General features: G+C 43.3%; 1 protein-coding gene across 5 annotated transcripts in view; it reads right to left on the reverse strand.

Moving 5' to 3' along the window:
* Positions 1-27,124, reverse strand: part of sox5 (SRY-box transcription factor 5) — a 233,559-nt gene that overhangs the window by 20,239 nt on the left and 186,196 nt on the right. For 3 of the 5 annotated variants that reach the window (XM_079817426.1, XM_079817424.1, XM_079817423.1), the window contains 6 exons: positions 22,637-22,723; positions 19,571-19,743; positions 18,184-18,252; positions 9,640-9,766; positions 7,309-7,394; positions 972-1,121 (listed from right to left, as the gene is read on the reverse strand). In XM_079817426.1, the coding sequence (XP_079673552.1) occupies positions 972-1,121; positions 7,309-7,394; positions 9,640-9,766; positions 18,184-18,252; positions 19,571-19,743; positions 22,637-22,723 (692 nt within the window). The remainder of the gene's footprint in view (positions 1-971; positions 1,122-7,308; positions 7,395-9,639; positions 9,767-18,183; positions 18,253-19,570; positions 19,744-22,636; positions 22,724-27,124) is intronic. The other 2 variants (XM_079817427.1, XM_079817425.1) reach the window with 1 other exon arrangement.

A 27,124-nucleotide genomic window follows, 5' to 3' on the forward strand; every position in this document is an offset into this window, starting at 1 on the left:
AGAACGAAAGGGGAGGTAGAGAAAGAGAAAGGCAGGGCTCTGAATCCACTTTGAGGTACTTGACAGGGAATATGAGAGCGAAATATATATTTAAGGAAAAGGTCATTTTCACATGGCTCAGTGGCTGCGGAGGCCTAACAGGTGCAGGCAGCACTGCCAATTATCTGTATTATCCCTATCCCTCTTCTTTATCTCCATGTATTTGGTCATGAGACAACAAAGGACCAAATGTTTGAGGAAAACGGCCTTCATTAGCCTTTGACACAATGAGCAGCAGGAGGCCAGATTCAGTCGATGGCGACCGCCAAGGCTTCACTGAGACTGACGGAGGGAAACGTATCCTGAGCCCTTCCTCTTATGCAACAGGCATGTGGTTGAGCTCCAGGTCTGTTCTCTTCCCTTCTCCAAACAGGCATCGGGCTCAGCCGTGGCTCAAGGCCGGAGTGAGAGTGGGCAACAGGCCTTCACACATGTTTATCCAGCCCTGGCCACCCCACGATCCAGCTATTGTACTGCTGAGCGGGACAGAATGAGCTTGCAGGGGTGTCCGGGCGTCTAGAATGACCAGCCCAGCAGGAGGGATGAGAGGCCAGACAGGCTGCTTTTATTTCTGCCCTGCCTGATATTCATGGAGCTTTATTCCGCTCAGATAGCTCTGGCCTCCTGCTGCCACACTGGCCAAAGGGAAAGATACCTGCTCAGAGCCTTATGTGCTATCGGAAAAGGCACAAAGCAGTGGTGGTAGCTAGACTTCGGGTTTAAGGACCAAGGACCTTCAGAAGCTGGCATACGAAACACTTGAAATGCAACAATGTAGTGAGGCATGGAGAACTGAGGGCATGGTGCCAGCTTGCAAGAGTTATGGGTATTGAACCAAAAGAACATCAAAACCAGTACATACAAAGACTATTAGCTCTGGATGGTAAATGTACACAGGTGTTCCAGCTTAATATGCATCCATAAACACATACCTTGGGCTTTGGTGGTGGGGTGCTTCTGTTTTTCTCGCTGTGGCCGCTGGTGGGCGAGTGTGTTCCGGTTGCCAGGTTGGCCTGAGGCACTGTGCTGTGTTTGGCCCCCGGAGACACCTGCATGGCAGCTAACTGAGCTGCATACAACTGCTGCTCAGAGAGAGATAGAAAGAGAGAGAGGACAGACAGAGGGAGAAGGGACAGAGGAGTGGATGAAGAAGAGGGAAAGATCCATGAATAAATGAATACACAGAACGCACCAAAAAAACAAAAACAGGCTAAAAAGCTGGTTTGGCCATTAGTGGAAAGGGCTGATGGTTGTTTATGTGAGAGGGGACAGAGCTGTCACTTTATGTTCCACCATCCGGCCTCAAGGGGCTACGCTAACAGCTAGCAGACGCCTGAGTGAGACATGTCCCCGCCAAGGTGCATCCTGGGAAAAAACGCACTCACCATAAGGGTCATATTCACTAAGGAAAGGGCCTCTCAAGGTGAAAAACTGGTGGATGTGTTTATGTAAAGAGAGAAGTTGTGAATTTCTCTGCCACTGGGAGTGGAAACAAATGCCGGACCCCCTATTGATTCTTTTACTCTCGTTTAAGAATGCACACCAGGACAGAAGGACCCATGAGAAAACACTCTTAAAACTCGAAAACGTATCTGCCAGCATGATTCAATGAAATGAAGCATACTGCTATTTGACAGAATAGATCAAGATTTTGCTCCTTTTTGTTTCAAATGTATTAAATGACAGATCGATATATTGGCTGATCTTTTGTGATTTAAAGTAACTCGACTAGTATCAGTCAACCACAAGCACTGTTAACACAGAGCTCAGGGATGTGTATTTATGGACCAGAGCAAATGTTTCTACGGTAACAGGCAGACAATACAGTGGCTGGACATCACGTAAAACAGATTCCCGGAGCTGTTTGTGCAATTCCTGCAATAAGTGCGTTTGTGCAGCTTTCATGTGCAATTTTGAGGACTTTGAGCAAAGCAAAGAATGAATTGAGAGGGGGAGCTTTTTTATTGTATTTGTGGGAAAGGACGAGGAACCAAATCTGTGTTTACAGTAGCAGCAGAGACGGGCTGTTTTTTAAATTGTATTTTTCTCTTTAAGGTTTGGACGCGAATGGCTGTTTGTGAGTAAAACTTCCGTCCTTCTGTTCGTCTCTGGCTGCCAGCCACCAGCAGGAAACAAAGACTGGTTTATGCAAATGTCCATGGCAGTTCTATCTCTCTCTCTCTCTCTCTCTCAACCTCGACAGCACATTCTCCACAATCTTCTGTCGGCTGTATCTGCTAGAATTAAATATTTCTATCAGATGAGAACACAGAGATTAACGCACCATCATGCTGAGAGACATATCTCCGTACAGAACATCTCTATCCACTCACACTAGGCTTTTATCTGCCTAAATATGCACCGCAGAGAGCTAATAAAGTTAAGTAGAGATTTTTTTCTTTACAAAAGGGACACTGCTATATTAACGGTATGCTTAAAAGCAGAGGTGCACTGATAAAATAATTCTCTGATATATATTTAATTATATTTATGCTACGGCCAACCGATATGATGGCCAATATTAACTCTACACTATTTGCCTGTTTTAAAACAAACCAAAAACTTCCTACAGTAAGTGGAATTATACTTTTTAGAAACCTTGGATAGAAACAAAATGCTGTTTGAATTGGAAAAAAGTTACCTTGGTCACCTTGGAATATTTAATATTTATACAGTATAGTTGACTGTTGTCATATGAAATTCATTTAATGTAGCTCTTGTATCACTCTTTCTTCTAACATAAAATAATTTCAGCTCAAATCTTTACATTATGTGGTAAGTAATGAGCGGAATAATGTACACCCAGTCAGTCATTATCTTTAAAATAAACACTGACAGAGCGCTTCTATTTTTATTCCCCACTTAGGTTGTGCACAGACATACAATACAGCACCTCAACACACACACACATTTCTCTTGTTTTTTGTTTTTTTTGATCAGGAGGTGACCTCAGTGTGTGAGCTGTAGTCCACACAGGGGAGCAGGACATGAAATAAAGCTCTTGTTGGTCATTTCTGTTCAATTACTCCCACCATGGCCCCTGGTTGTGTGTGTGCCTGAGCGTGACATACGGCCCCTGTCGGAGCTTGCCCTGTCTCTGTGTGTGTGTGCGTGAGAGGGTGAGATGCTCCGTGTCCGGTCCACTGCATCAGACTGCTTTATTTTCTTTCTGAATTGAGTTCTATTATAGGGCCAGCTCTTGTCAGTCACAACCGCTAGACCGACACACATACACTTCACTTCCAACAGGGGCTGCCACTGAACACGCTCAAAGCGCTGCCACCCCGCCGTCAACGTGAGCAAACAGGAAGTGACAGCACAATGCCCCTCGAGTGCCCACGGGCTCACGTATGCACACGCAGCGAGAATGGGGGATGAAGGGGTGGCTGATCTCAAAAGTGGGGATGTAACAGAGGAATTTAAATGTCAGCCTTGCACAAAAACACACACACAGAGGTGCTGAATGGGGGAGGGTGTATCTGTGAGGGATTTGATAGGACTCTTGACTCTTTCAGTCAAGCTGCGTCCTTTTGAACTCTTAAAGCTTCTCCCCTTGCTTCTCTCACTCTCTCTCTTTGCTAATCCCCACAGAGGAGTCTTAGGCCAGCTCTAATTCTCTAACCAGAAGTCTGTGTGTGTGTGCTTAAGGCAACAAAGGTAAGAAAACACACACCGTCGACACAGAAGGCGAAAGCACAAGAAAGATCCCAATGCCAGTCTGGGATGCTAGTGGGTCAAATGTGACTCCATTTAGTAGTGTGTGTGTGTGTTTTTACGTGTCTATATGCAGGATGACGAGAGGAGATAGATTGGCATTTGCGCTTTAACTCGTAAGGCTGATTGGAGAGCATTAGTGGTGGTGACACATGTTTTAACAAAGCCACCACCCCATCCACGCTAAGCCCCCGTCCCCTCCCTGAGCACAGGAAGATGGGCTGCTGTCAGCGCTATCCAGCGGAGTGGATCGGTGCGTCTTTATGTGGCTGAGCAGACATCTCTCGCTCTCCAGTAATCCCCTGCTTTACTCAGATTATGAGCTTCTTTTCCCATCTTGCTTTGTTGTCAAAATGGAAGCAGTTCGGAGTGATCCTCTAAGCTATTGTCATTTTGGTCACCGCTGGCTATTGTGCATCTCACGCTTTTTCCTTTGTTGTCAATTCTTCCTTTTCGTTAAATGTATATATATATTTTTGGGCGCTAAACTAAACACTGGCTGTCGAGTTCTGTGCTATTTTGATTAGTGCGCCAGGCAGGATGAACTTTGACATGAGTTGCGTCTGACTGAAGCCGCTGCCAAGAAATCTCCTTCTTAAGTGTCAATTAGAGTTAAAGCTAGTGTTTACAAAAAATCCTAAAGCCAAATTAAAATCTATTGTGAGGTGGGATCATTTTTCTCGTTTCTGCTTAATTATTATTTTTCCAATTGTCAAGGAAGAGACTCAGTTCTCTGTCCAAGTTTCAGGTCCGCTTGCGGGAAGCTTCGAGTCAAAATAACATTCTCATGTGTGAAACACTGGGAATGTTATGTAAGCTTATTATGTTGTGGAGACGATAGGGCAAGCTGGACAGGATCAATCCAACCATGCTATCTATTAACAGTGTCACTGACCTCATCGTCCTCGGACAATGCCACCAGATCACTATCTGAAAGGAATTCACGGCGCTTATCATCGTGCGCACACATTCAGTCCTCCAAGTGGCATCAAAAAAAAAAAATCACAAGCGGAAATACATGTACTTTTTTACGGCTGATATAAGGCATTAAATACAGTCTCCCTCTCGCTTTCTCTCTCTCGTTCTCCTGTGTGCTGCAGTAATCCGGTGCAATATGGTCCAACATCTGCCTCTACATATGATGGCTGACCTCCTCCATTGACCCACTTTATACCTCTTCAGTATGCTTCTCGCAGCTCATACCTTTCTATTATTCCCCTCCTTTTCTTATCTCTCCCTCTCTCTACATTCCCACATTTCCAACAAAGTCATAGTCACTGTCCCTCAGCTTCTCTGTGTGTGGTTTTGGAGGGTTACGCAGGTTAATTTAGCTGGTTATGGAATATTAGGCCAGTTTGAACTGTGGCCGCAGTTGTGAAAAGTGGTTTTGTGGCCAGGTTTAAAGACCGCTGCAGTGACTAATGGCAAACACCTTTAAGATAGTGACCCCTGGTGCAATGACTCCCTCTCACTCACACATGCACACACACTTAGAGGTCTTGTTTAATGGCCGGTGTGTAGGTGAGCGGTCTCACACAGCTGCGACTTCATCCGTCTGGCGTCTGCAAGTGTGTGTGTGTGTTGAAACAACTTGAAGAGAATTGTTACATTTGTCTGAACACTTTGGACATGCACACTACACAGTACGCAAGCTCCAAATTACAATGTGTTAAAATTAAATTACAATAATAAGCTACGAATTACAATCAACAAAGCTGTCTACACTGCAAGTAACTAAATGCAGCATGCCTTCAGTCGATGTGCTGCACAGCAACTTCAGCCACAATTTTCCTATTGAATATGAATTGTTCTTATATATAAAAACATACTTAAATAAGCAGTCCTCTAGTTCAGTAGAGCATGGTGCTTGCAATGCAAAGATCATGGGCATGATTCCCAGGGAATGCATGAACTGATAAAATCTATACCATAAATGCAATGCATGCCGCTTTAGATAAAAGTATCTGTCAAATGCATAAATGTAAATGTTAATAACAATATATCAAAGCCAGCTTGTGGTCATTCTGGTCCCCTATCTACTAAATGAAATCATCTACATGTATTATACAAACAAAAAAATATCATTATTTAAATATAGTATAGTTGAGGACATAAGAAAAGGGATAAGGAATCGCAAGCCAGATCCAGCACATTAGGTTAAGTGCACAAACTACTAAACCACGGCTCGTGGAATGACCAGGGCAAATATTTTGGGCCTCTCATCATGTTGGGGGGTCTGAAGAGGAGACGGGCAAATGCGCAGATTGTCCCTGAGGAAATCCAATGTGTTTCTGTCTGAGACATCTGTATTTAGGTTAGCCTTAGTAAATCATTTTCTTTGTGACAAAGCCCTAATCTCTCTCTCTCTCTCTCTCTCTCTCTCTCTCTCTCTCTCTCTCTCTCTCTCTCTCTCTCTCTCTGTTAGTGTGTTGCAAGGGAGATTTGAGGATGGAATGAGAGAACAGTGGTATTGGATGATGTTGTGTTGTTTTGTCCCCCCAGTTGTTTTTCTGGCAAAATCCAATTGTGCCTGACAAAGCTGTTCAATCTGGGATTTTTTGAATCTTAACACGAAGGAACATATGGAGACAAGCTTGGAAGCAGATAAAATCAGACGGGACAAGATTCTCACATTAAGCCAGTCATACGGAGCACAGCGGGGTGAGTGCACAGACAGCGAGGGTTTAAAAAAAAAAAAAAACACAGGAAAAAAATCCTGTTTTATTACCTGTTATCCAGAGGGCACCTGGGAATACCACCTGTTTCTGTGTGAGCGTGTATGTGTGAGAGCCATTTATACCTCTTACATATGCTTAATCTGTGATACAGATGTGCAGGTGTGTACATATCTTTCCCTGTTAAAATTCACTCTAATGTGCATCCATGTTTGGCTAATGGTGGCAGTGTGAGTTTGGCCTCTTAGGCAAGCTCTGTAATGCTTGAGGTAACAGAGAGGAAGGGCCCGGGCCCACGTGGGCCCCCAGGTAAATGCATCTCAAACAGCCAGGCTCTTAACCAGGTGACAAGGGGATCAGATGCAGCCCGTTCATACTTTTCTTCTCCTTCCAGAGACCAAACTAGGGAGGAAAAGGGACGTGGAGACGCATATTTACCGCGTTTTCAGTTTCAGAGCAGCACAGTCAGGCTGCATTAGGGTTTGACTCTATTCAGACAGCCCATAATATCTTTTTGTGTTTGCTCTCTGTTCAGTGTCCCTCTGTGCTCTGTCCCCCTTAAAACAGTTTCTATGGTACCCTTCGCTCCACAGTGAACAATATCAGCACCCCAGAGCCAGCAGTGCGGCATTCTCTCTCTGGGCTCTGGCCCCTCACAAAAGCCCATTTCTATGGCAACTTGCAGTTGGCATGAGGAAAAGAGTTGGGGAGAACAGTGGGCATTGTTGTTCTCTATCGGGATCACAAAACAAAAAAGGGGGAAAAAAAACTAGGGAAGAAAAAGAGATTTTGTTTGAGAGGTTGGGAAAAATGCACCGAGCCGCCACAGCAAAGGGACACACACACACACACACAAACAAAACCATAAGATGGATGTTACCTGCAGCTGAAGAGGGCCAAGGCCAGGCGTTGCCGCAGCAGCGGCTGCCATCGTTGTGGGGATCAGCTGTAGAGGGTAAGGGTCACCTGAGAAAAAGAGCATTATGGGCATGTCAGAATCTTTAGATTTGTATTTTTTACACATCAACCATCCCTTTCGTCTTCCAACACTTCTGCACAGGGTCCCGGGCCCCATCCCCCTCTCCTCTCCTTCGATGGAGCGACAGATTCACTGCTTTTCTGTCGGTAAAGACCTCCATTGTGAAGTCCCCCCCTCCATTCTAATGAAAGGCTGATTGTGTGGCTGCAGCTCTAATACCCCGAGCACAATAGCAGTTGAAGGCTAAGGCATGATAAGGAGAGGACGGTAATTAACGAGGTAACGTCAGCGCCCCGTCTCCCCGGGCCCCGCATAAGAGCCTCCGCGTTGGAGAGATGAATCAGAACACGAGGAGTGAATAGCGAGAGTTATTAGCGTCCACCTGCAGATATGGGCTTTATAATTACATGACCGGGAGGTAAAGGTCAGTCCAGTTCGGCTAGAGGAGGTAGGGGGGTTATTAGCGTCGCGCTGAAAAGGCCTGTGACATGAGAAACCATGAGTGTGCCCTCAAATCGGTTCTGTATTTTTTTGAGTGTAAAGCATGATGAACAATGGAATGATGTCGGTCAAAAAGGGAGGAGAGGTTGGATACAAGTGCTCTGAGGAAGAACAGAGGGGAGAAGACTCATCTGCTCAATGTCCAAATAGATGGCCTTTGAAATATATCATATAAGTGACACCATAATTCTGTTATTCTAAAAGAATCAGCGATTTATGAAGTGCATGTCTGGTCATGTTTTGAAGCCAGCATACATGTGCCCTTCGCCTATGATGTCCCCCCATTCTGTGCATGCAGTTTGGCAGAATTGGACTGGCATCTGGAAGTAAATTAATACATGTAAAAAAGTATCAAAAAGACATTATTGTTTTATTGCAACTGAAATGTAATTTTTTATGTGCACGTAAATGCACTTTTTGATAAGGCAGCAGCCTTCACATTTGGATACAGCTCGGGACTCTAGAGTATCTGTTAAAAAGGGGGTTTGTAGAGGAAGTCGAACCTTGTCTCAGTAAGCAATAAACCAGACGCTCCAATCAGTCAGTCCAAAACTTTTTTCCCATACACTGCTTCCCTCCCCTCAAAATACTCATCTGCTTAGTTAAAGATTGCCCTGGACCCGGTTCAAGGATGTATTCTGGGGAGATGTGCGTGTTTTGTCTTTTTTCTTGTCTTTCTCGCAGTCCCTAAACAAACACAAATATTCCAGCTATTTTATGTCTCTCCCGGGTACAGCTGTAACAAAAGAGCAAAACTAAGGAAAGCAAACATGTTGCTGTTGGCGAGAAGGCAGTATCTTCAGACTGACTGGAAGAGCTCCGTGGTCTGGCTCCGGGGAGCAATGGGTGGGAACCAGCGTCCCCTTAGTCCAGACCCTGCGACCAGAGGGATTTCATCCCCCTTTTTTTCCTCTCTGGTTTTGAAGGTTCAAACGACGGCTTCCTCCCCCGTGAGCAGGCACTGTAATGGTAACTAAATGACATGCGTAATTGAAATTTTGGGCAGGGTTTGATGGTGCTGCTGGCTGTAATTGAAATAGAGGGTGTATGGCTAGGAGGGAGGGGGGTCGTCGGGAGGAGGAAGAGGGTGGGGGGACTTGTTTGGGAAACTGTGAAGCGCAGTGGGCGGAGCTGGAGATGCGGACCGGTCCGTCTCACAAGGGAGAAGTACGTTTATGAGTGTGTGCGAGTGTGTGATCTATGCAATGTGTGTGTGCACGTACAGTTGGAGAGGAGTTGGAGGCGTGTGCGAGGCGTACTGGACGCGTGTTCTGGCGGCTGCCCGTGTTAATATGAAGAAACCTGGGGCAGGTCACTCTACCCCCCCGTGAGAGCGCGAGCGTTCTGCTGCTGCGCTGCTGGCACTTGCCGCCTCGTTTCTCGCGGTAAACAACACATTGCTTCACAGTTGGACTGCTACGGCCAAAAACACAAACCCCAGAGGAAGTTTTCTTTTTTTTTTTCCTGTTCCTACTTTTGAACAAGAAATACAGAGACACAAAAGCAAGCGAGTTTGTCTAGTCTGAGAGTCTGTCATGTGCGGGAGATGATGGGCATCAGTGGTGTTGGCTGATCTTAATAACACACCAGACAGGAGGGAGATGCTGCCCAACATTGGGTTGAAGACTCCACTTTTAGCAATCTGGTTTGAAATCTCTAGTGTGAACAATAAACTGGACTGAAGTCTTTCATTTTACAATCCATCACTGAAATGCTGCTTTTAATACTCACTGCAGCCCGGTTTGTAGTTGAACCCTGGAGGAAGTAGAAATCCTTGTTGTGCTGCTGCAGCTGCCAGAGTTCTCTGATCTGGAGGAAACACAGGTATCATCAACGGAGGCAACTGACCCTGGACCTGCTGAAGAGATAGAGAGACAACAATTATGATGTTAGTCATGAACAAAGAATCTAGCCATAATATTGGGCCATATTGGGCATAAAGTGGTCCAAATCTATTGGATATTTTCTTCACCTAAATGCTTCATAAAAGGCAGAACAACCTGTGGCTGGTTCCTTTACATGTTGATTAGACTTTCTGTCTAAGTGGACGTTTTCTGGCCAGAATAAGCTGGAAGGTGGACTACACTTTGGCACACTGTCTGCAGCTAAATGCGGTTGTCAATACACCCTTTATTGCTTAATCTTGTTCTGTGCACTCACAGTTCAGTAATTTACGGGAGTGACAACTGCATTCTACTACATAATTAACTCCCAAAAAATACTGCATACATTAACAAAAATTCTGCAGTGCGTAAGGAACCGAACTGAACAACTAGTTGTTAATGACGTACAACAAGAGATATGAGAGATGACAGACAAAAGATACATCTCTGATGCACGTTAAACTACGCATCAGTGATCTATCTCTAGTCTGTATGTGCGGTGCAAGAAATCAGAGTTATACGAGCGATACTCTGACTTGTGTTGCCAGATCTTGCAAGTAAATCCACAAACAAGAACAATCCCATGAAATAAATGGAAATTATTTATGATAATGATTTTTAAAAATCCCAACCTGCACCTGCTCACTTTAATAACTCCATAACCTCGATCGTTATACAAGCCAACAACCACAAAAACGCTTATAATAAAGTGGACATGGCAATACTGCAAGCACGCTCTGTGAAGCAGCCTTTAACCATAAACAAAACAATTTTCAATCATTGCAGTTTCGGGAGTGAGTCGTGTTCCGTACACACATGGAATGATAATTTAGGGGACTCACTCCCATATTTAAATGCGGTTGTCACTCCTGAAAATGTACAGTTTGTACGTAGCCTTTATGTCTGGCTACACTATGCCCCTCTCTAGCCAGTTTATTCCTAGGGTGAGTTCAAACGCTGTGCTTGTCCAGCAACCGTCAACTGAGGTGTGGACAGGTGGCTTTTGGGATAGTTGGTCCCCTTGACTTATTTTCACGTGAAGAGATTCTTCACGATCTGGCAACAGCTGGCCTCCATTTCTGCAGAGCACCATGCTCGGCACCTTGCCACACCACTTCACAAGGTTTCCAGGATTAAAAAAAAGGGAGGAATGAGGAAAAAAAAGCCAGAGACTTTGGCAAAGGGAGAGTCTTGAGACACACAGGCCCAAAGAAGAAGAGGACAGATGGTTCTACTGACGAGAAAAACACAAAGGCTCCAAAAGTGACAATACCCTATATATGAAAGTGACATGCTCTAAGAGGAAAGGAGGTGCTTTATCACAACAGTCGCATGTTGAGATAAACAGAGGTTAAAAATGTATCTTTCTCCCCTTCTATCTCTTCAGACTCAGTAGCATGTCTGAGGGTTTTTGAATTCCAACCACAGAGCAATCATTCCTCCATTTTGGTTAACCACAAACGGCAGGCCTCCGGTTCCCAGATCAGGAGGCAGTGGCATTTTATTGTTGCGTTTCAACAGGCCCCCCCCACGGGCTGCTGCAGCTCTAACTTCCAGTCCTAATTGAACATATGCTCCTCTGGTTTTGCCTGTGTCTTCTCACCGCGAGCGAAGGCTCTGTGGTCACAATAGCATGTGCTAGCCAAACGCGCATGCGTGCGTTTGTGTTCTCCAGTGGTTTTGAGCATGGAGTGTTTTTGTGGCAAATTACAAGCACACGCTCTTCTCTTAAACGCATAGACATGTAAGCAAGTGTGTGTGGGAGCATATGGAATTAGAGGCTCGTGGATCTCCTCAAAGCGTTCGAACACACCGTCATGCTGTTCTCTATTCAATCAACGTAGCAAATAGCATTACCCACGCAGAGTAGGTGAGGCTGATATTGACGTTTTCAGGCCAGTTAATGCAGTTTGATGCATCCAGTTGACATGTATCATGAACTAGAGAACAATGGGACTGAACTTTACAGGCGCTTTCAAAGGAAATTTAAATTTGAAGGCCTTGAACAGTTAGCATCATTTGCAAAAGATCTATTGCATTGGCTGGGGCCGTTTTAAAAGTAGGCTGAAACAAAGTGGACTCAGGGTTAGGGAGAATATTCTTGAACTGGAACAACATGCCTCAACTGTAGGGATTGGATTGGTCACAGCTAAACTAGTAATAGTTTAGAGGAAAAAACTGTTTAAGGGGCTGCAACACCCCATCACACCCAAACACGAACAGAGGACTTCCCTTATTGTCTTTGTCACAACTCACTATTAAAACTGTTGAATATTCCAGAAAGCTTATGACAAAAGTGTCAACTCCAGCTGCAAGCTCTATAAAGGTTTATTAATCAGCCAACAGCTGGCTTTGGAATTCCATACTGGCTCTTTGAACTCTCTGGTCAGAAGAATGGCTTACTTGAAAAGCTTTTAAAAACTTTGAGAAAGCATAAGAGTCTCTCAGATAATTGGGTCAGAAATGGGTTTTATGATATGATACTTCTGGTTTTCAAATGAGACACAAATACTCTCTTGTGAATGGTCCTATAGACGAGCTCCACAACAAACATAACGATATATCTTATAAATAGATAATATAACTATAAACCTACAGCAAATACAACTAGAATTTTAAAAACCCTCTAATCAGCCGTAAGAAAAATAGCTGACGGACAAGGAAAAAAGGATAACGCGCGTGGCTAACTTTGCAACTTTTTTAGTTCATAAGAAAAGAGAGAGATATTGAGAGTGAAAGCAAGAAAAAAAAATGTTGAAAGAAACAAACGGAAAGGGAAAAAGTGGAAAGTTGGCACAAAACTGAGTCAGAGCCTCTCGCCAGGCGGCACAGCTTGAACCTAAAGCTTTTTGAACATAATGAAGATGTGCAGATAATTAACATATGCAGTGTGAACAGGTTTGCTGGCACGGAGGAGAGAAAAACTCTAAGGTAGAGCTATTATTAGGGAGTAATTTGCTCTAAGAAGTAAATGAGTGAAACAATAGCTGCCAGCATTGACAATATGGCTCACATCTGAGAATGTGCGCAAGAACGGTGGTTAAGAACGAGTCCCACCGCTAAAATCTGTTTCCAGCCATATGCTCCGGCAATTAAAGGCGGGCCTCAGTGACCTCGCACTGAAGAGGGGACACATAGCCATATAACTAATAATTAATTTGCGCCTGAATAGCAGCGTTAGCACACACGCACTATACTTGCAGACTGGCACTTAATATTAGCCCCGTGGACGTGGGCATAGGCCATTAACTTTTACAGAGTGCCTGCGACGACTGCCAGTCTGGTGCAGGCATCAGTGCGAAAGGACTGTCCCTGGTGGATATGATTGAGATTGCGCACACACTCAAACAAACACGTGCAGACGCTCAGCTTTTGCATACATGGATGTACTTCCTGCTTATTTTTATTAAGCATCTCGGCTTATTATATACCTGGTTAAACATTGATGGCTAAAAAAGGAAGCTGGAAATGTTATCTGACGTTCACGAGAGTGTTACTTCACAACAATTGTGAGGTGTCGCCGTAGGGTGTGTTATCAGGGACCTAACAAAGTGCAACAGTTACCATCTCCGCTGTTTCAGCAGCTATGGTGTTTTTTTTTTGTTATTTAGAAAACATTTTTTTTAGTATTGTTCCTATTAATTTCCTACATTGGTATTTCAGCCAAACCAATAAGCTCTGAGATGAGTGACAAGAGTATAAACTTTAATTTGTAAAAAAGGTATTTAAAAACTTAAAAGACCTCAAGGCAATGGATTATGCACAACAACAAAAAAACTATTTTTGCAATAAAGACACCTGAGGATGTGGGGAGTTCGCAGTTCTCTTTTCCACAATAGCGACTTATCTGATTGTTGGATGCATGGAAGAGCTCTCTTTAGGATTATGAGCAGTGTAGTTCTAGACCAGGAATTTTGCATTTAAACATGATTTATATTTTAATTAACCTGAAAATCACATTGACTTCTGGCTACACAATCATATATTATTAATCCAAGGCTCTCACAGTAAGTTTCGTCTTACATTACCTTTAAAAATCAAGTACTCTCGGAAATCCGACTGTTGCGCTATATAAGGGCGAAACGGGTGGGGTTTGAAGTCGAGACCAATAAAGAGTTGCTTCAAGGTCACATGGCTTCACCGTTATGCTTGATCTCTCTTCTCCATGCCTGATCGCGGTTTCCAGACAAACGTGGCATTTTCAAACCCCACCAAAACAACAACCCTGCTCTTTCCAATCACTAACGCATGTCCATTTTCTCACTTATGCCCTTCGTTCTTTTTTTTCAAGTATGCCTCTCATTTTTTTCCAGCGAACGGTCCTTTTCCGTGAGCCAAGGGCACCTTTGGCTGATTAGTGGCTAATGAAATTGAGTGGCGAGCCTGTGTCTGCACAGCCAGCCTTTTATTAGGCCCCCATTAGGTGTGAGTGCAGGAGGTGCGTCAGCCGCCCGCTGTAGGTGGGCATAACGCAGGGCCCATCTGCTCCTCTGCCTGTGTGTCCTTCCTCAAATAGCTCCCATTAGCTGCCAACCACCGGGCTGAGAGAAGCCTTCCCCACACACTCAAACACACGAAGACACGCATACACGGGCACACACCAGGCTGTTATATGCTGCTCAGGGCCAGTCGCTTAGGTAACACACAGTTGTTCTGTGGTTGGACGAGGAAGTAGAGGTGGAAATGGACACGTATAACACTTTGTATCTGTTAATTTCTCTCGTTCCGGCTTCCTTGTTGAGCACATAGCACTTTGGAAAATTTTCTGTGCATGCCTACTTTTAAGGTTGAACTTCCATCATCATTCTTTGTCTTGCTCAATGTGTCATCTTGTGGCAAACCTTTACTTACAAATAAGAGTTGAATGAGAATGTTAGACATATCTGCCTGGCACATTATTCTCCCTGTCTCTCCCTCGCTGTTTTCTTTCTAGGAAACACAAATATTCTGTCAACTGCTCCCTTTGCAGGTATACAGGGTTACCTTTTCTTTGTGTACCATGCCAAAATGTCATTGTAAAGCTAAAGTCAATCTACCCACAGATGGCACAAAAACTTACAGATTAAACATGCATTTTTTTTTTACTTTAAATTCAACAAAAAAATGCAGAATCAGTTGATTCTCTTAAAACGTGTGCACACTAAAGTGCCTCAACAATCATAAAAATCAAACAACTGATAATGCTAATTGTGCAGAAATGACATACGGCCACCTATAAATGCCACCTGAAATATTCTTAATAATATAAAGGGAGTGCTCGTATCAATCCCCATCGTCATCCGCAGTGCTGCACAAAGCCCAGTTCACACAACCAGTGCGGCCACTTCATGCAGGAAAAACACCAATTACATTCATTTAGGTATAATGAGACAAATTAAACAATTACACAGCCAATTGGGTTAGCCGCTCCTGCGCACAGGACCTGGTCTAACTCTGATGAGCTAACGCTACTGTTGTCTTTTTTTTCTCCACAACCGTTTTCTTTTTAACTCTCATTCCGTGGGAAAATGAATTTACTATCTCAAAGAGGCACTGACGCATGGCAAATGAGTCTGATTGAGTTATGAAGCAATCATGCTGTGTTTGACATGTATAAGGTACTGCCGTGGAAGCTCATTATTAGGTTAGTTTTCCCGAAATGTAGGTTGACTCTAATATGCGTTTTATAAGCAGCCACTGGTTTCTGTCGCCACCGTGTCTGAAGACTTAAACTAGTTAGTTAGCTAAAACATGCGACAGCAGTGCTCGTTTCGTTAGCTGTGGCTAATGCCATTGTGCTAAATGACTGTCGTTCTACGTCAAATTAGTCTGCAAAAAACAGCTCCTCATGGGAGGTCTGGCTGCTTGCGTTAACTGCCACTTTGACAGCGGAGGAGCCTCATCCCGGCCTCTGCGCTGGGTAGTGGAAATTTTCTAACACCAGCGCGATGCCCCGCAGAGCCGGAGGAGGTGTGCTGAAAGGAGGCTGCTAATGAGAGAAAAGCGAACAGACAGCGGGAAAGTGTTAGAGTACAGCGGAGCTCAGGAGGAGGTTGTACCAGTGGGCAGCTCCCAGCCACAGCACCCACGGGCCTCTCTCAACATTACGCCTTTCGTTAAGCATGGAAATGCATTATATGTATCCTGCATTTCATGCCTCATGCTTCTCAGCAGGTGTATTCTTTCATCCAAAAGAGCCCGTCTTCCTGGTTGGATAACCGTCAGGGGCCCTGAGTTGAGACACAGCTTTAATAGGAATGAAAGGGTGTGTATGCATGTTACCCCCAAGAGCCTAAAGAAGTGGCCCCACACTGAGAGGTATATATGTGTTAACCGCGTGCATATTTCAGGAGCGAACTAACTCTTCAAGGAGTTTTAAATGTGCTACAGGAACAGAATTCAGTTGAAATGTCCATGTCAACATGAAACAGTGTTAGCAATCCATTTGACTTTAATGAGACCTTTTTTTACCTGGAGTAAAACCGATTATTTGACGAGGATAAGGGTGGGACTTAATTAACGCATTGCAAAAATGTCATTCCAAAGAGGTTAGGGAAAATGATAAACATTTTTGTTGTCGTTTCAACTGACATGTACTGAGGAATTGTTCAAAATAAGACCAGGAAAATTGCATTTAAAAAGGTACATTTTGATTTCATGTTGACTTTAAAGCTTATTTCCCTTCTTTTGAACATGGAATCCGTCTCTTGACCTCAGTAACGTCTTGTAATAAACTCTAAACGTACTCTAAAAGTTCAGGATGGCTATATTTGTCTCTGACGCAAGTGTTTGCTCAGAGTATGTTAGCGGCCTGTGTGTTAAACACAAGTCAAATGTGTGTTTTTCAGGAGGTGATTTAGGGCTAATATATGATTGGCCCATAACAAGGGTCTCCTCCTCTCGCCCCCCTCCTCCGCCTCTGTGTTGACTGTGAGAAACTATTGTTCCACTAGGCTGAAAGGAGAAGTGCTTGTTTGGGAAAAGGTTGCAAAGTCATGGGAAAAAGAAGCTTTGTTTCTGTGAGCGACGACGGGGCTAGAAAAACCCAAGCGGACGTGTTTTGGGGACTGACGCACACACAGCTGCTACTAACACACACATAAGAACATGAGCTGATGCAGATTTTGAAATAGACACAGATAAGTCTCACATACACATGTTCAGGCTAAGCTGTGTAGTGTGAACATACTACACACAAACAAACACAGCTGCAACACACACACACACACACACACACACACACACACACACACACACACACACACACACACACACACACACACACACAGTTAGGCACTATAAGAGAATGGCAGGGGTCCAGCGGACGGCAGTGATCTCTCTCTCTCTCTCTGTGCGTGTGTGTGTGTGAATAGTCTCAGTGTGATGTGGCTTCCTGGCCAAAATTGCCGGAGTCCCTCTCAAGGCTAAGTCTCATTTTATCAACCAAATTAGAATCATCTCATCTCCTCTTGCACACAAAGCCTTTATTCGCTTCACACCTGCTCACACAAAGCCGGCCAGTGTCTCTCTGCCCCATGTATAAGTCAGCTGGGACAAACCCATCAAAAAGTGTCTTGTTTAGTTTTCCACATGCTTCTTTACTAGCCACATGTATACATTAATAAAAAAAAATCATACGATTTGCATGAGTGATACGATTCAATACACACTCTATTTCAAAACATATTGCGCTGCTTGTCTACTGCCTATATAGGCAGCATAGTAACCAACATGGAGCCTCTTAAGTGATTTGAAACGCTCTTCATAGGCAGCTACTTTGAGGACCACACAAATAGCTAACAGCTGACATGCTATAACCTAAAAGCCTTGTTCAAAATCTTTGAAAAACATTCAATTACAGCCTATGTTATTCAAAGTGCATGGGAGAATTGTTTCCAAATGTTAATACTGCTAAGCTAACTGCAAGATAATCTAAAAATATGCAGCATGCACACATTTGGGGGGAAAAAGTATTTTCCTCATGATTTAAAAAAAAATATTTGAATTATATTTATAATCGTTTCTTAAATCCATCAGTCATCTTTTTCAACTGAGCTTGTCATAATGCATTCTGGACTGAGAGGTACAGCATCTCAGAAGGCAGCATAATGTTGCTTCCAACCCTTTGGACCAACCTTCGTCTTCGTTTGTGTAACTACATTTTGATTGTTCTAGAAAATGGACTACGAGAATGGACTCTGGATACTAGCGCTGATGCTCGTCTGTGAATGGTTGATTGTGTTTGGGGGGTTGATTGCTGATTGGTGGACTAGAATGTTTGATTGTCATGAAACCCCACGGTCATGGTGACAAGTGACTCGCACTGCGACATCTCACAAACATAACTTCAAAAGCATAAACGCAAAACGTGTATACGAGTCTACAAGTGGACATGCACGTATATATGACTCACCTGGATCTGTTGCTGCAGGAGGTTGATTTTGTGTTGTTGCTGCAGAAGTTGCTGCTGTTGTCGTGCAATCTGCGAATAGAAGATGTCAAACTGTCATATGTGTCAAACTCTTTTCCAACAAGAGAGGACATTATTTGCGCAGAGGGGGTCACATGTATGTATGGTGACTGTAAACAGTGTGTTTGAAGCTGTTGAGTATCCTTTTGTATTTCATACATATTTACCAAGGAGTGGCGCCCAGTCCTCGAGCAGTGTGTGTGTGTGTACAGGGGTGTGTTAGTGTATGTGTTAATACAGATCTGTTTTCTTTTGTAAAATTGAGCTCCCCAGAAGCAACTATACACACAACAAAGCTAAAGCACACTCTTCTGTATGCAAACACCTTTAGTCTCCTGCCTGCGTGCTGGAGGGGACCTTGAAGCTACACACACAGAAGGTGTCTTTGTGAATGTGGTTCAAAGTAAAGAATGTTAGTATGTTACACACCCATACCTGGCCTCCACACACACATTCACTCACTGATAACACGGTTCTGTACAATTTAAATGTTCACAATAACAGTGACCCAATCAGACATGATAGGAAGGAATGGGTCATTAATTTACTGGTCATCCAACAACATACTGCATTTTTACTGAGGCTGGCTAGTTTATATTTCGCTAATTTGTTTTTGTTTGAATATTTTTGCGGTGGTGCTCTAATTAACATGCTGAGAGAGTGTCTTGAAATGTATCCACTTTAAAACAACATAAAAAGACTCCTGCATTCTGTTCCATTAAGTTGCGCTTCATCTAGCCGTTTATGAACACCAAAAAAGCATCTTATGTTAATGCCCCCTAAGAAACACGTACTGTATGATCAGGGTCAGGAGAACCTGAAACCAGCCTAATATACAGGGCTTCCTTGACCCATCAAGTAGTCAATTTTGAAAATATATCTGCTACTTATGAAACTACTTATGTTTCAAGCATCAGGCGTTTTCCTGTCCTTTCTAACAGCAGACGTGACAAAAGTACAGCCTATCAGAACAATTTTATTGATTAATATACAGCTAAGTGGTTCAGGATTTTTGACCAATGAGATTCCATTGGGTACAACACCAAACTTTATTGCATTATTTTCCTGGTTAGGACCTGCAGTAGACGACCAGGCCAATTCAAATCACAAATATTTCCGAGTACATATTGTTTAAAATAAGAGTTTATTTAATTTTGAGATTTGAGTTTTCAATTTTCATGTTATCAATAAACTTATTACATTTATAATTAACAGTATATTAGCCTATCCTGCCCTCCGGATATTGTTATCGGCTTCAGTCTTTAGGGGGTAAAAACACTACTTGTAAAATGTGCATATCTGATGAAACGCATGGTGAAAAAATGCTAACCTGGTCCTGTTGCTGTTTCGCCAACTCCATTTGCTGGCGCTGTTTTTCGATTTGCGAAGCGGCTAGTTTCTTCTGCTCCTCATGGGCGGCCAGTAGCTGCTCTCTGAGACTGCTGAGCTGTGTGATCATCCCCATCAGCTGGCGCTCTTTCTCCGCCAGGCTGTCCGGGGTGCCTGCAGGGGTTAAAGAGCACAGGCCACAGGTCAAAGAGCTAGTCGAGGAAGCCTTGCACCCAGATGTGCTCCTCCTGAGATGTGCTATCGCCCTGGTGTTTACCTAGCCGTCGCTACACATTTAGCATGAGCTGACCTCCGACCTCGGCTAAAGATGAGAACGCCCTGACATACGATCAGCCCCAGAGCAGACGGCAAGAGGGGAAGACTAAATCACTCGACAGGATGTCGTTGCACTGCGGTATTACCCCAGACTACCACCAATCAAACAGTGTGTGTGTGCTAAACCCCTAAAGCGTTCAAATGTCCAAATGAGCACGTCTGTTAATGAGTTCATGTGTGTGCAATTGTGCGTCTGAGGTCATATATCTGTGTTAAAACACACACACACACAGACACACGTCTGCACAGCCCACAATCCTCCATTGTTCTCGGCCTCTACCTTCTGAGGGGCCACATTCCTCACCAGGGAAAAACAGATGATGAAGAAAGCTAGAGAAAGAAGGGAGTCATAGCAGCTGACCTGACCCTTTGCCCTGGCAGGAAGGTGAGAGTAGGCTCCATTTGTAACCCCTTCAAAAACACACACACACACAGACTCAACAATGCACAATAATGGCAACTGTCACAGGCGGCCAGTTGGAAAAATAAACCTGCAGCGCCCCTTAACAGCTCCCAGACTGGGCTTTCACAAGAGGGTGTGCATCCGAGCGGGCCTGGGACAAGGGAGGGCCTTGTGTGAAAACTGACGTGTCTTCCAGAGAAAAGAGGGATCAAAGCGATCTTTATTTCTCGCTTTCTTTTCGAGACCCTGTTGCTTATACTAGGGATGGGTCAGAATGGTTTATCTAGTTTTTATCTATTCAATTTAAATATTTTTTAACTGGATTTTAGCATCAAATGAGTTCACAGATTTCATGGAGTTGAAATATAACTTCCAGCTAGTATTGCGAATGAAATTTTTTATTTTTTTTAATTGTATTTCTTGTGAATATATTTTTCTGACGCATATAAATCTACAATTGCTTGTTCATTTCTTGTTTCCCGACAGGGCCAACAGAAAAAAATACTCACCTGGTAAGAAAACCTTATAAAGCAAAGTGTTGAGTCAAAAATAGTTTAAAAACGTATCTTTAGACCCCTGCACTCTGCTCAGCTGTCTTTGACTGGAAGGACGAATCCTAAAGAATCCAATGAGAACGCTGACCGTTGTTGGTGGACATGAAGACAACCTACCAACAAGTTGATTTTAGAAGTATTTGTAGCTTTACACATCCCTAACTCTGTAAGATTCACTCATTCAAATGTGACTGAACCTCTGACACAATATACTCTAGATGCCCTAAGACTAGAGTTGACAGAAGGAGTTTATACAAACACATAAGAAAATACACCAGCCTCATCAATCACAACCGAAGTCTTTTTACCTCGGCTACTGAAAGTTCAGCTTTGGATCAATAAGTGGTTTCCTCTCTCTCTAAACATCCTAAGGCTGCCTTTACTGCCCTGCCTCATGTCACAAACCACAGTAATTAACCAATTTGTAACAATGTAATACCTGTCAAGCAGCTCTCACTGCTAATTAATGACTGGGCTTAAAAGATAAATCCCTAAAGCAGCACAGTGCTGTGTTACAAGAGGGAGAGAAGGAGAGAAAGAGCTTAGCCCGAGGCTCTTATTGTCCATTACCACTTTTCTTTCCATCTTTTCTTCTCCCTTTCTCTTACATTCTATCTGTTCCACTCTGTAACCTTCCATACGGTTCTTTACTGTACAATATATTTAGTTGACTTTTTTAAAGTACAATTCTCTTATACAGTAACTGTTCTATAAAACGCATAGAATACAGTGCTTCATCTGTGCGATACATTATATATTTCCATATCACCATACCACCATAAACCAACTGTCAGGGAATATATCTGCCAGTGGCAAAATAGCATGTAATGAATTAGTTTTAAACAATGACATTTAAAAAATAATAATAAAAGTAGTTAGAAGCAATTTCGGCTGTTTACGATGTCCCACTCTTTTGTGAACTTCACACTCTTGACAAAAACCCGTTCCCAAAGACATATAAGCAAACCCGAATGTGAACATACAAAATTATTCACAGACTGAGTGTATTCCTGATTGGCTAAAATGTGATATTTCAAAGAAAACCTTGCTTACAGCACCTCATTTTAAATGACCTACTTGTTTTTACACATTTGTGTGCCCATTTCTGATCTTAAAGGGTACGCACACACAGAGAGGACAGTTGCGAGGGCCCTCTCCAACCGCTAGTCATCGGTAGTCATGGCGGGGATGCTCTCCTGCTAAAATGTCATCACAGTGGGGTTACCGCACCGACGGCTTGATCAATGGCGTTCCCTTTTCTGCTCCAGGAGCGTGAACAAGCTTCATTTGATTAAATATTTCTGAGCCGCTTAATGAAGTACATTTTCTCCAGAGTTAGCCTCGCGAACACGCCGCTAGCGTGAGGAAGGTGTACAGAGGCTTGTTAAACTGACAGTGGAGTGTGTTCTCGCTACGGCTGAGTGACCTAACAGGATGTATCATTAACCGTGCTAACATGAGCAAGGCTGTTGCTTAGCAAGTCATCCCGGCAGATCATTAACCGGGACGGCGAAGAGGCTAGCGCTAGGTGGATTAGCATACCTGAGCTCTCGGAACGCTTGAAGATGTGACATTTGATACTTACAACTATGAGTATGATTATAGGTTCAATTCAAAACTAGAACCGCAAAACCAGCTCTTCTGACCCAATCGCAGATTGGAATAGCGAATGGTTTTGTTGCGCTAAAAAGAGACGCAACAGATGTATCGAAGGCCGAACGCGAACATGCATACACTCAGAGGTCAAATGAAGACTCAAAGTCTTTCGTTTTACCTTTGATCTCTCCAAAGTTGCCAGAACCCATGGCCAATAGCTTGTCCTTCCAGTCCTTAGACAACAGCCTCTCAATACTAGGGGCCTCTGGAGGGGAGGGAGAGACAGAAAGAGAGAGAATTACCACAGGCAGGCAACATCACAATATAGCTCATTTAAAGTCCATTTGCTGTAATAAAGGCCCGTCTCTCTAATGGCACCAACAGTAGGGCAGGAGGAAGAGAGGATGGAGAGAGAGAAGGAGAGAGAAAGACAGAGAGAGAGAGAGAGAGAGAGAGAGAGAGAGTTGAGCGGCTTCCTCACCTGCTGTTAGCCAATCATTAGCCCTATGCTCCAGCTAACACAAAGAGGCTCTTAATGCACCGGGTACAATGGACACATTATCGAGGCTGTGCGCTTTGTTTTCCTAATACACCCCGCGGACCCGCTAACCCCTCCACCCCACACGCTAATTACTAACCTGCCAAGGACGGACGTCTCAAACAAGAGAGAGAGAGGAAAATTACAACAACTCTCAACACCCTCCCTGTATTCCTCTCTAACACAAATACATGCACACACCAGTACCAGCATCACCATCACAACAATTAACCGCGATATGAAACAAAACAAGAGGAAGAGAGAGAAACAAAGAGTGAAAGAGAAACACAAGGTGTGTGTTTGTGGTAAATGACAGCAGTCAGTATTTTCAGAGTCAGAGAAACTACACACACACACACACACACAAACTTTAGATTCAGTTGTGATTTCCTTTTCCTATACGTTTCATTTTTATCCTTTCTTTGTGTCATTCTACATCCTGTTGCTCAAAAGAGTAAAGCACGATGCTTGCAATGAACATGTTTATTCAGACATCTTAATCATTAAACCCTTCAGAATATTCAAATTCACATCTCCAAAAGCAAACACACACACACACACACACACACTCTACATCCTTATAGCTTAAATAGTAAAGCCTGACAAGGTCATTGTTCGATTCAGTGTCATTTTATGATAAATTGTGTCTTGAAAAACATCTCATTTAAATCTTAATGACTAAACCCTTCGGAAAAAGAAAATTTGCAAATATTCACACACATACATACAGTTAAACACTTTTCCACCAAAGTAAAAACACCAGGTGGCACCATTACCAATTCAGCTGCAGTTAATACACTGAGAACTAACCTGTGTCTTTGCGACTGATAGACTGTACAGGCCCCAGGTGGGCGGCACACACACTTGCACTCAAAGACTTGCCAAATAGAAGAAGACTTGCCAAATATTTCATGTCTGATTAGTGCTCAAACTTCCTCAGTGGCATGTCTGCAATTTAAAGTTTGTCGCATTCTCGCTCTTGAGTATTTCTGAATATCCTTTGCGTTCCTGGTCTCGCCTCTGGACTTCAGAGTTTGACACTTTCAGGCCTGTAACAGACGTCTTTGGTTTATAAACGCACTGCCTCACCATTCAGCCAATCACCTTCATTGCTGCTGTTTCTACTGACAGCTGTCTCACTGTCACCCCAACAGGTGTTATTAGCCCTCGGCTCTCTCTCTCTCTCTCTCCTCTATTCTGGCATCTGTGCGTAACAATGACAGAGGCTTTTAAGCCCAAGAGCTTTGACAAGCGAAAGGTTTCAACAAATGGCCACTTCGTCTATCCCCCCTGCCTGCTCTCTCTCTCCCTGTATAGTGTACATAGTACTTTCTCCCTCTCTCTCACCGCGGCACCATAATAGTTATTATTTTTATTTATTAACATGGCCGCTATTGTCCCTGCTGACAGCTCCTTCACTTTAACTATTAATAAAAATAGAAAGCCCTCTTTTATGTGACAGCCTGCAGCGGGGATCTGTGCAATCGTTTACTGCAAAATGGACAGAGAAGGAAGCAGATATGCTGATGTATCTGTCTTTCGTGGCAGCTCCCCTGTCTTGATCTCGTTCTGTTCTGCTCTCTCATGTTTTGGGAAGAAAAGGACTGTTGCGGCGCCCCTTTTCTGTGGGCCTTTGATAGACGCACCTTTCAGTTCAGCCTGTGATGTTGCTTTTAGTTTTTTCAATATGAAAAACAACATATGCTGGAATTATGAAGTGCTAAAATAAGGACTTTAACCTGCCACTTTATATGAGAATACGAGTGTACTAATAAATGTATGCTCTTATTTGAGTGTAGTGAACAAATGAGATCTCTTTAATATCTCCGTTTCTTCTTGATAGCAAAAATGTTAAATGGATTGAGGCTTTAAATGAATTGAGCATTTTGATGGAGTGACCTGCATCACAAATTTAAAAAGAAAAAGGCAAACTAATTTCACATCTGTCCCCTACAGCTTCAAAAGTCTCACACTAGGCTCAGAATTCTGAAATGAAAAGTTAGAGATTTCTATATGAAACCAAAGCTAACCATATTAATGTTATAGCCCTATACACTTACTGCATGCCAAGTTTTGTCTAATTTGTATCAATGACTTTTAAAAGAAACATGATAAATAGTTAATACCTAAATAAAAACCATCTGAAAACTCCATTAAGTCTGACCGAGAAACCTTTGCACTATAAAATGTTCTATAAAGATAAAAGATACTAGCTGCAGATTTAAAACCAATATTTGCTATGTGAATAGGTTATCAGCATTAAAGAAATATGTGCATAAGAGTGAGAAAAAGAAGTGAGGGAGGGCAGAAACTTTGGGACTGGTCCCATTATTTCCAAAACAGCAGCACATCTTGTATGCATTAGTGTAAAGAGGTCTTGTTTGTGGCAGCTGGGTGGAACCCTGCTTATGCGCCCTTACAAGGTGGGGAGCACATTTTTGGTGGGACCAGCACTGCCTGAGGGGTACAGCGGAAAGAGAACTGTGGAAAAACATAGAGCAAGGGTGTGTTTGAGAGGAGTGTGAGTGCCAAGATGTCAATTAGACATAACCTGGTTGAGAGAGAATGTTTGGTAAAAGAGAAAGCGATATAGTATAATTTCTCTGTAAAGACCCTATTTAAAATATAAGAAGCTTTAAAAAAACAAATTTGTTCCAAGCAAATTAAAAATAATATATGAATAATAGTATTAATATAAATATGTGTAATATTAATAAGGAAGGAGTATATGTATGTATATATATATATATATATATATTCATTCATTCTATGGACCCCATAACACCCCATCCCCTGGGGGTCCCTTGATCCGATTTTGAGAGCACCTGGACCATCAACCATTCTGAACTGTCCCTACACTCATACATCTCTATTTGTGTCTAGAACAGGATGTTCGGCAGACAGATCTGACAAACAAGCGCGTCACTCATTTGTAAACTGAATATGAGATCAAAAATTCACCAACCACCACACCAACCATGCCAAAATGGGAGAGGAGAAGTTAATCTGACAATAATAGGTGAATTATGAGGCATTATTAAAGTTCATTGGCTCCAGAGGACTCCAGCAGCTGGCAGAGCCGAAGCCAAGATGTCCAGCCACCTGGCTCAAAAGCATGGAAGAACCGCTCAAGATGTGCCACCACCGAGTGCACTTTCATTCTTCACACACCATGGTCCAACTTAGGGCGGTCCGGGCTCTGTACTTCACAAATAATTTCATCACCCACTCTCTGTTTCTCTGTGCCTCTCCGTTGCGATGCTATTTTTTGCCCAAACGTTCTGACTCAGCCCGGCCAACTCCATTTTTCCAATTATCTCATATTTGCAAAGCCAATGAGATGTTTTGTTCGGAAAAGAAAGAGGGGGCGGGGGTTGGTTTTGGAGGAGTGGAGAAAAGCGGGGAGACGGAGGGGGAATGAGACAAGGAGAGCCAGGCCCACAGTGGACAACAAAAGGGCCAGTGTCCCAGCGCCAGCTTCACGCGGGTGGGGAGGGCTCACAGGAAAGGCCCTGGCTCGGGCCCGGCCCAGCACACAGCACCAGAACAGGCTCCACATTGACTGCTCTTGGCAGAAAGCAACACGCTGCAGCAGCTCCCAGTCGCCACAGAGGTCAGAATTGAATAACCAATTATACAAGTACCCAGCTAGTTTATCTAAGGTTGGACAGAAAGGACCGTCACACACTTTGAGTTCAGTGCCGTATATATGTCACGAGATGCGCGCACACACAGGAGCCCAGCTGCGCTTAGATCTTTGCGAGGAGTAAATACAAACACACATAGATGGGTTTCAATCACAACACTAGCAATTAATTACAGCCTTTGTGACTAAAACACTGTAATCAATTAATGCAGTCCAGATCAGTAGTCATTTACGGTGTCATGTTTAAAAAAAGTTCATGAGATTTTAAAAAGCAAACGGCAGAAGTTTGATTCAGAAACAAACATGCTGTGCAAACTCCGCTCCTGAATTCCCCAGTCAAATGAAAATATGATTATAATCACCCTTGATGATCAATTTATGTACGGCTGTTATTTGCCCAGAGACCATGTTGAAAATTCTTTCTAAAGGACGTTCAAACATCGGCAGTAGCTCGTGTTTTCTCCCGGCGCGGCAGACACTGC

The sequence above is a fragment of the Gobio gobio genome (assembly GCF_949357685.1).
Source record: "Gobio gobio genome assembly, chromosome: 5".
Taxonomy (NCBI): Eukaryota; Metazoa; Chordata; class Actinopteri; order Cypriniformes; family Gobionidae; genus Gobio; species Gobio gobio.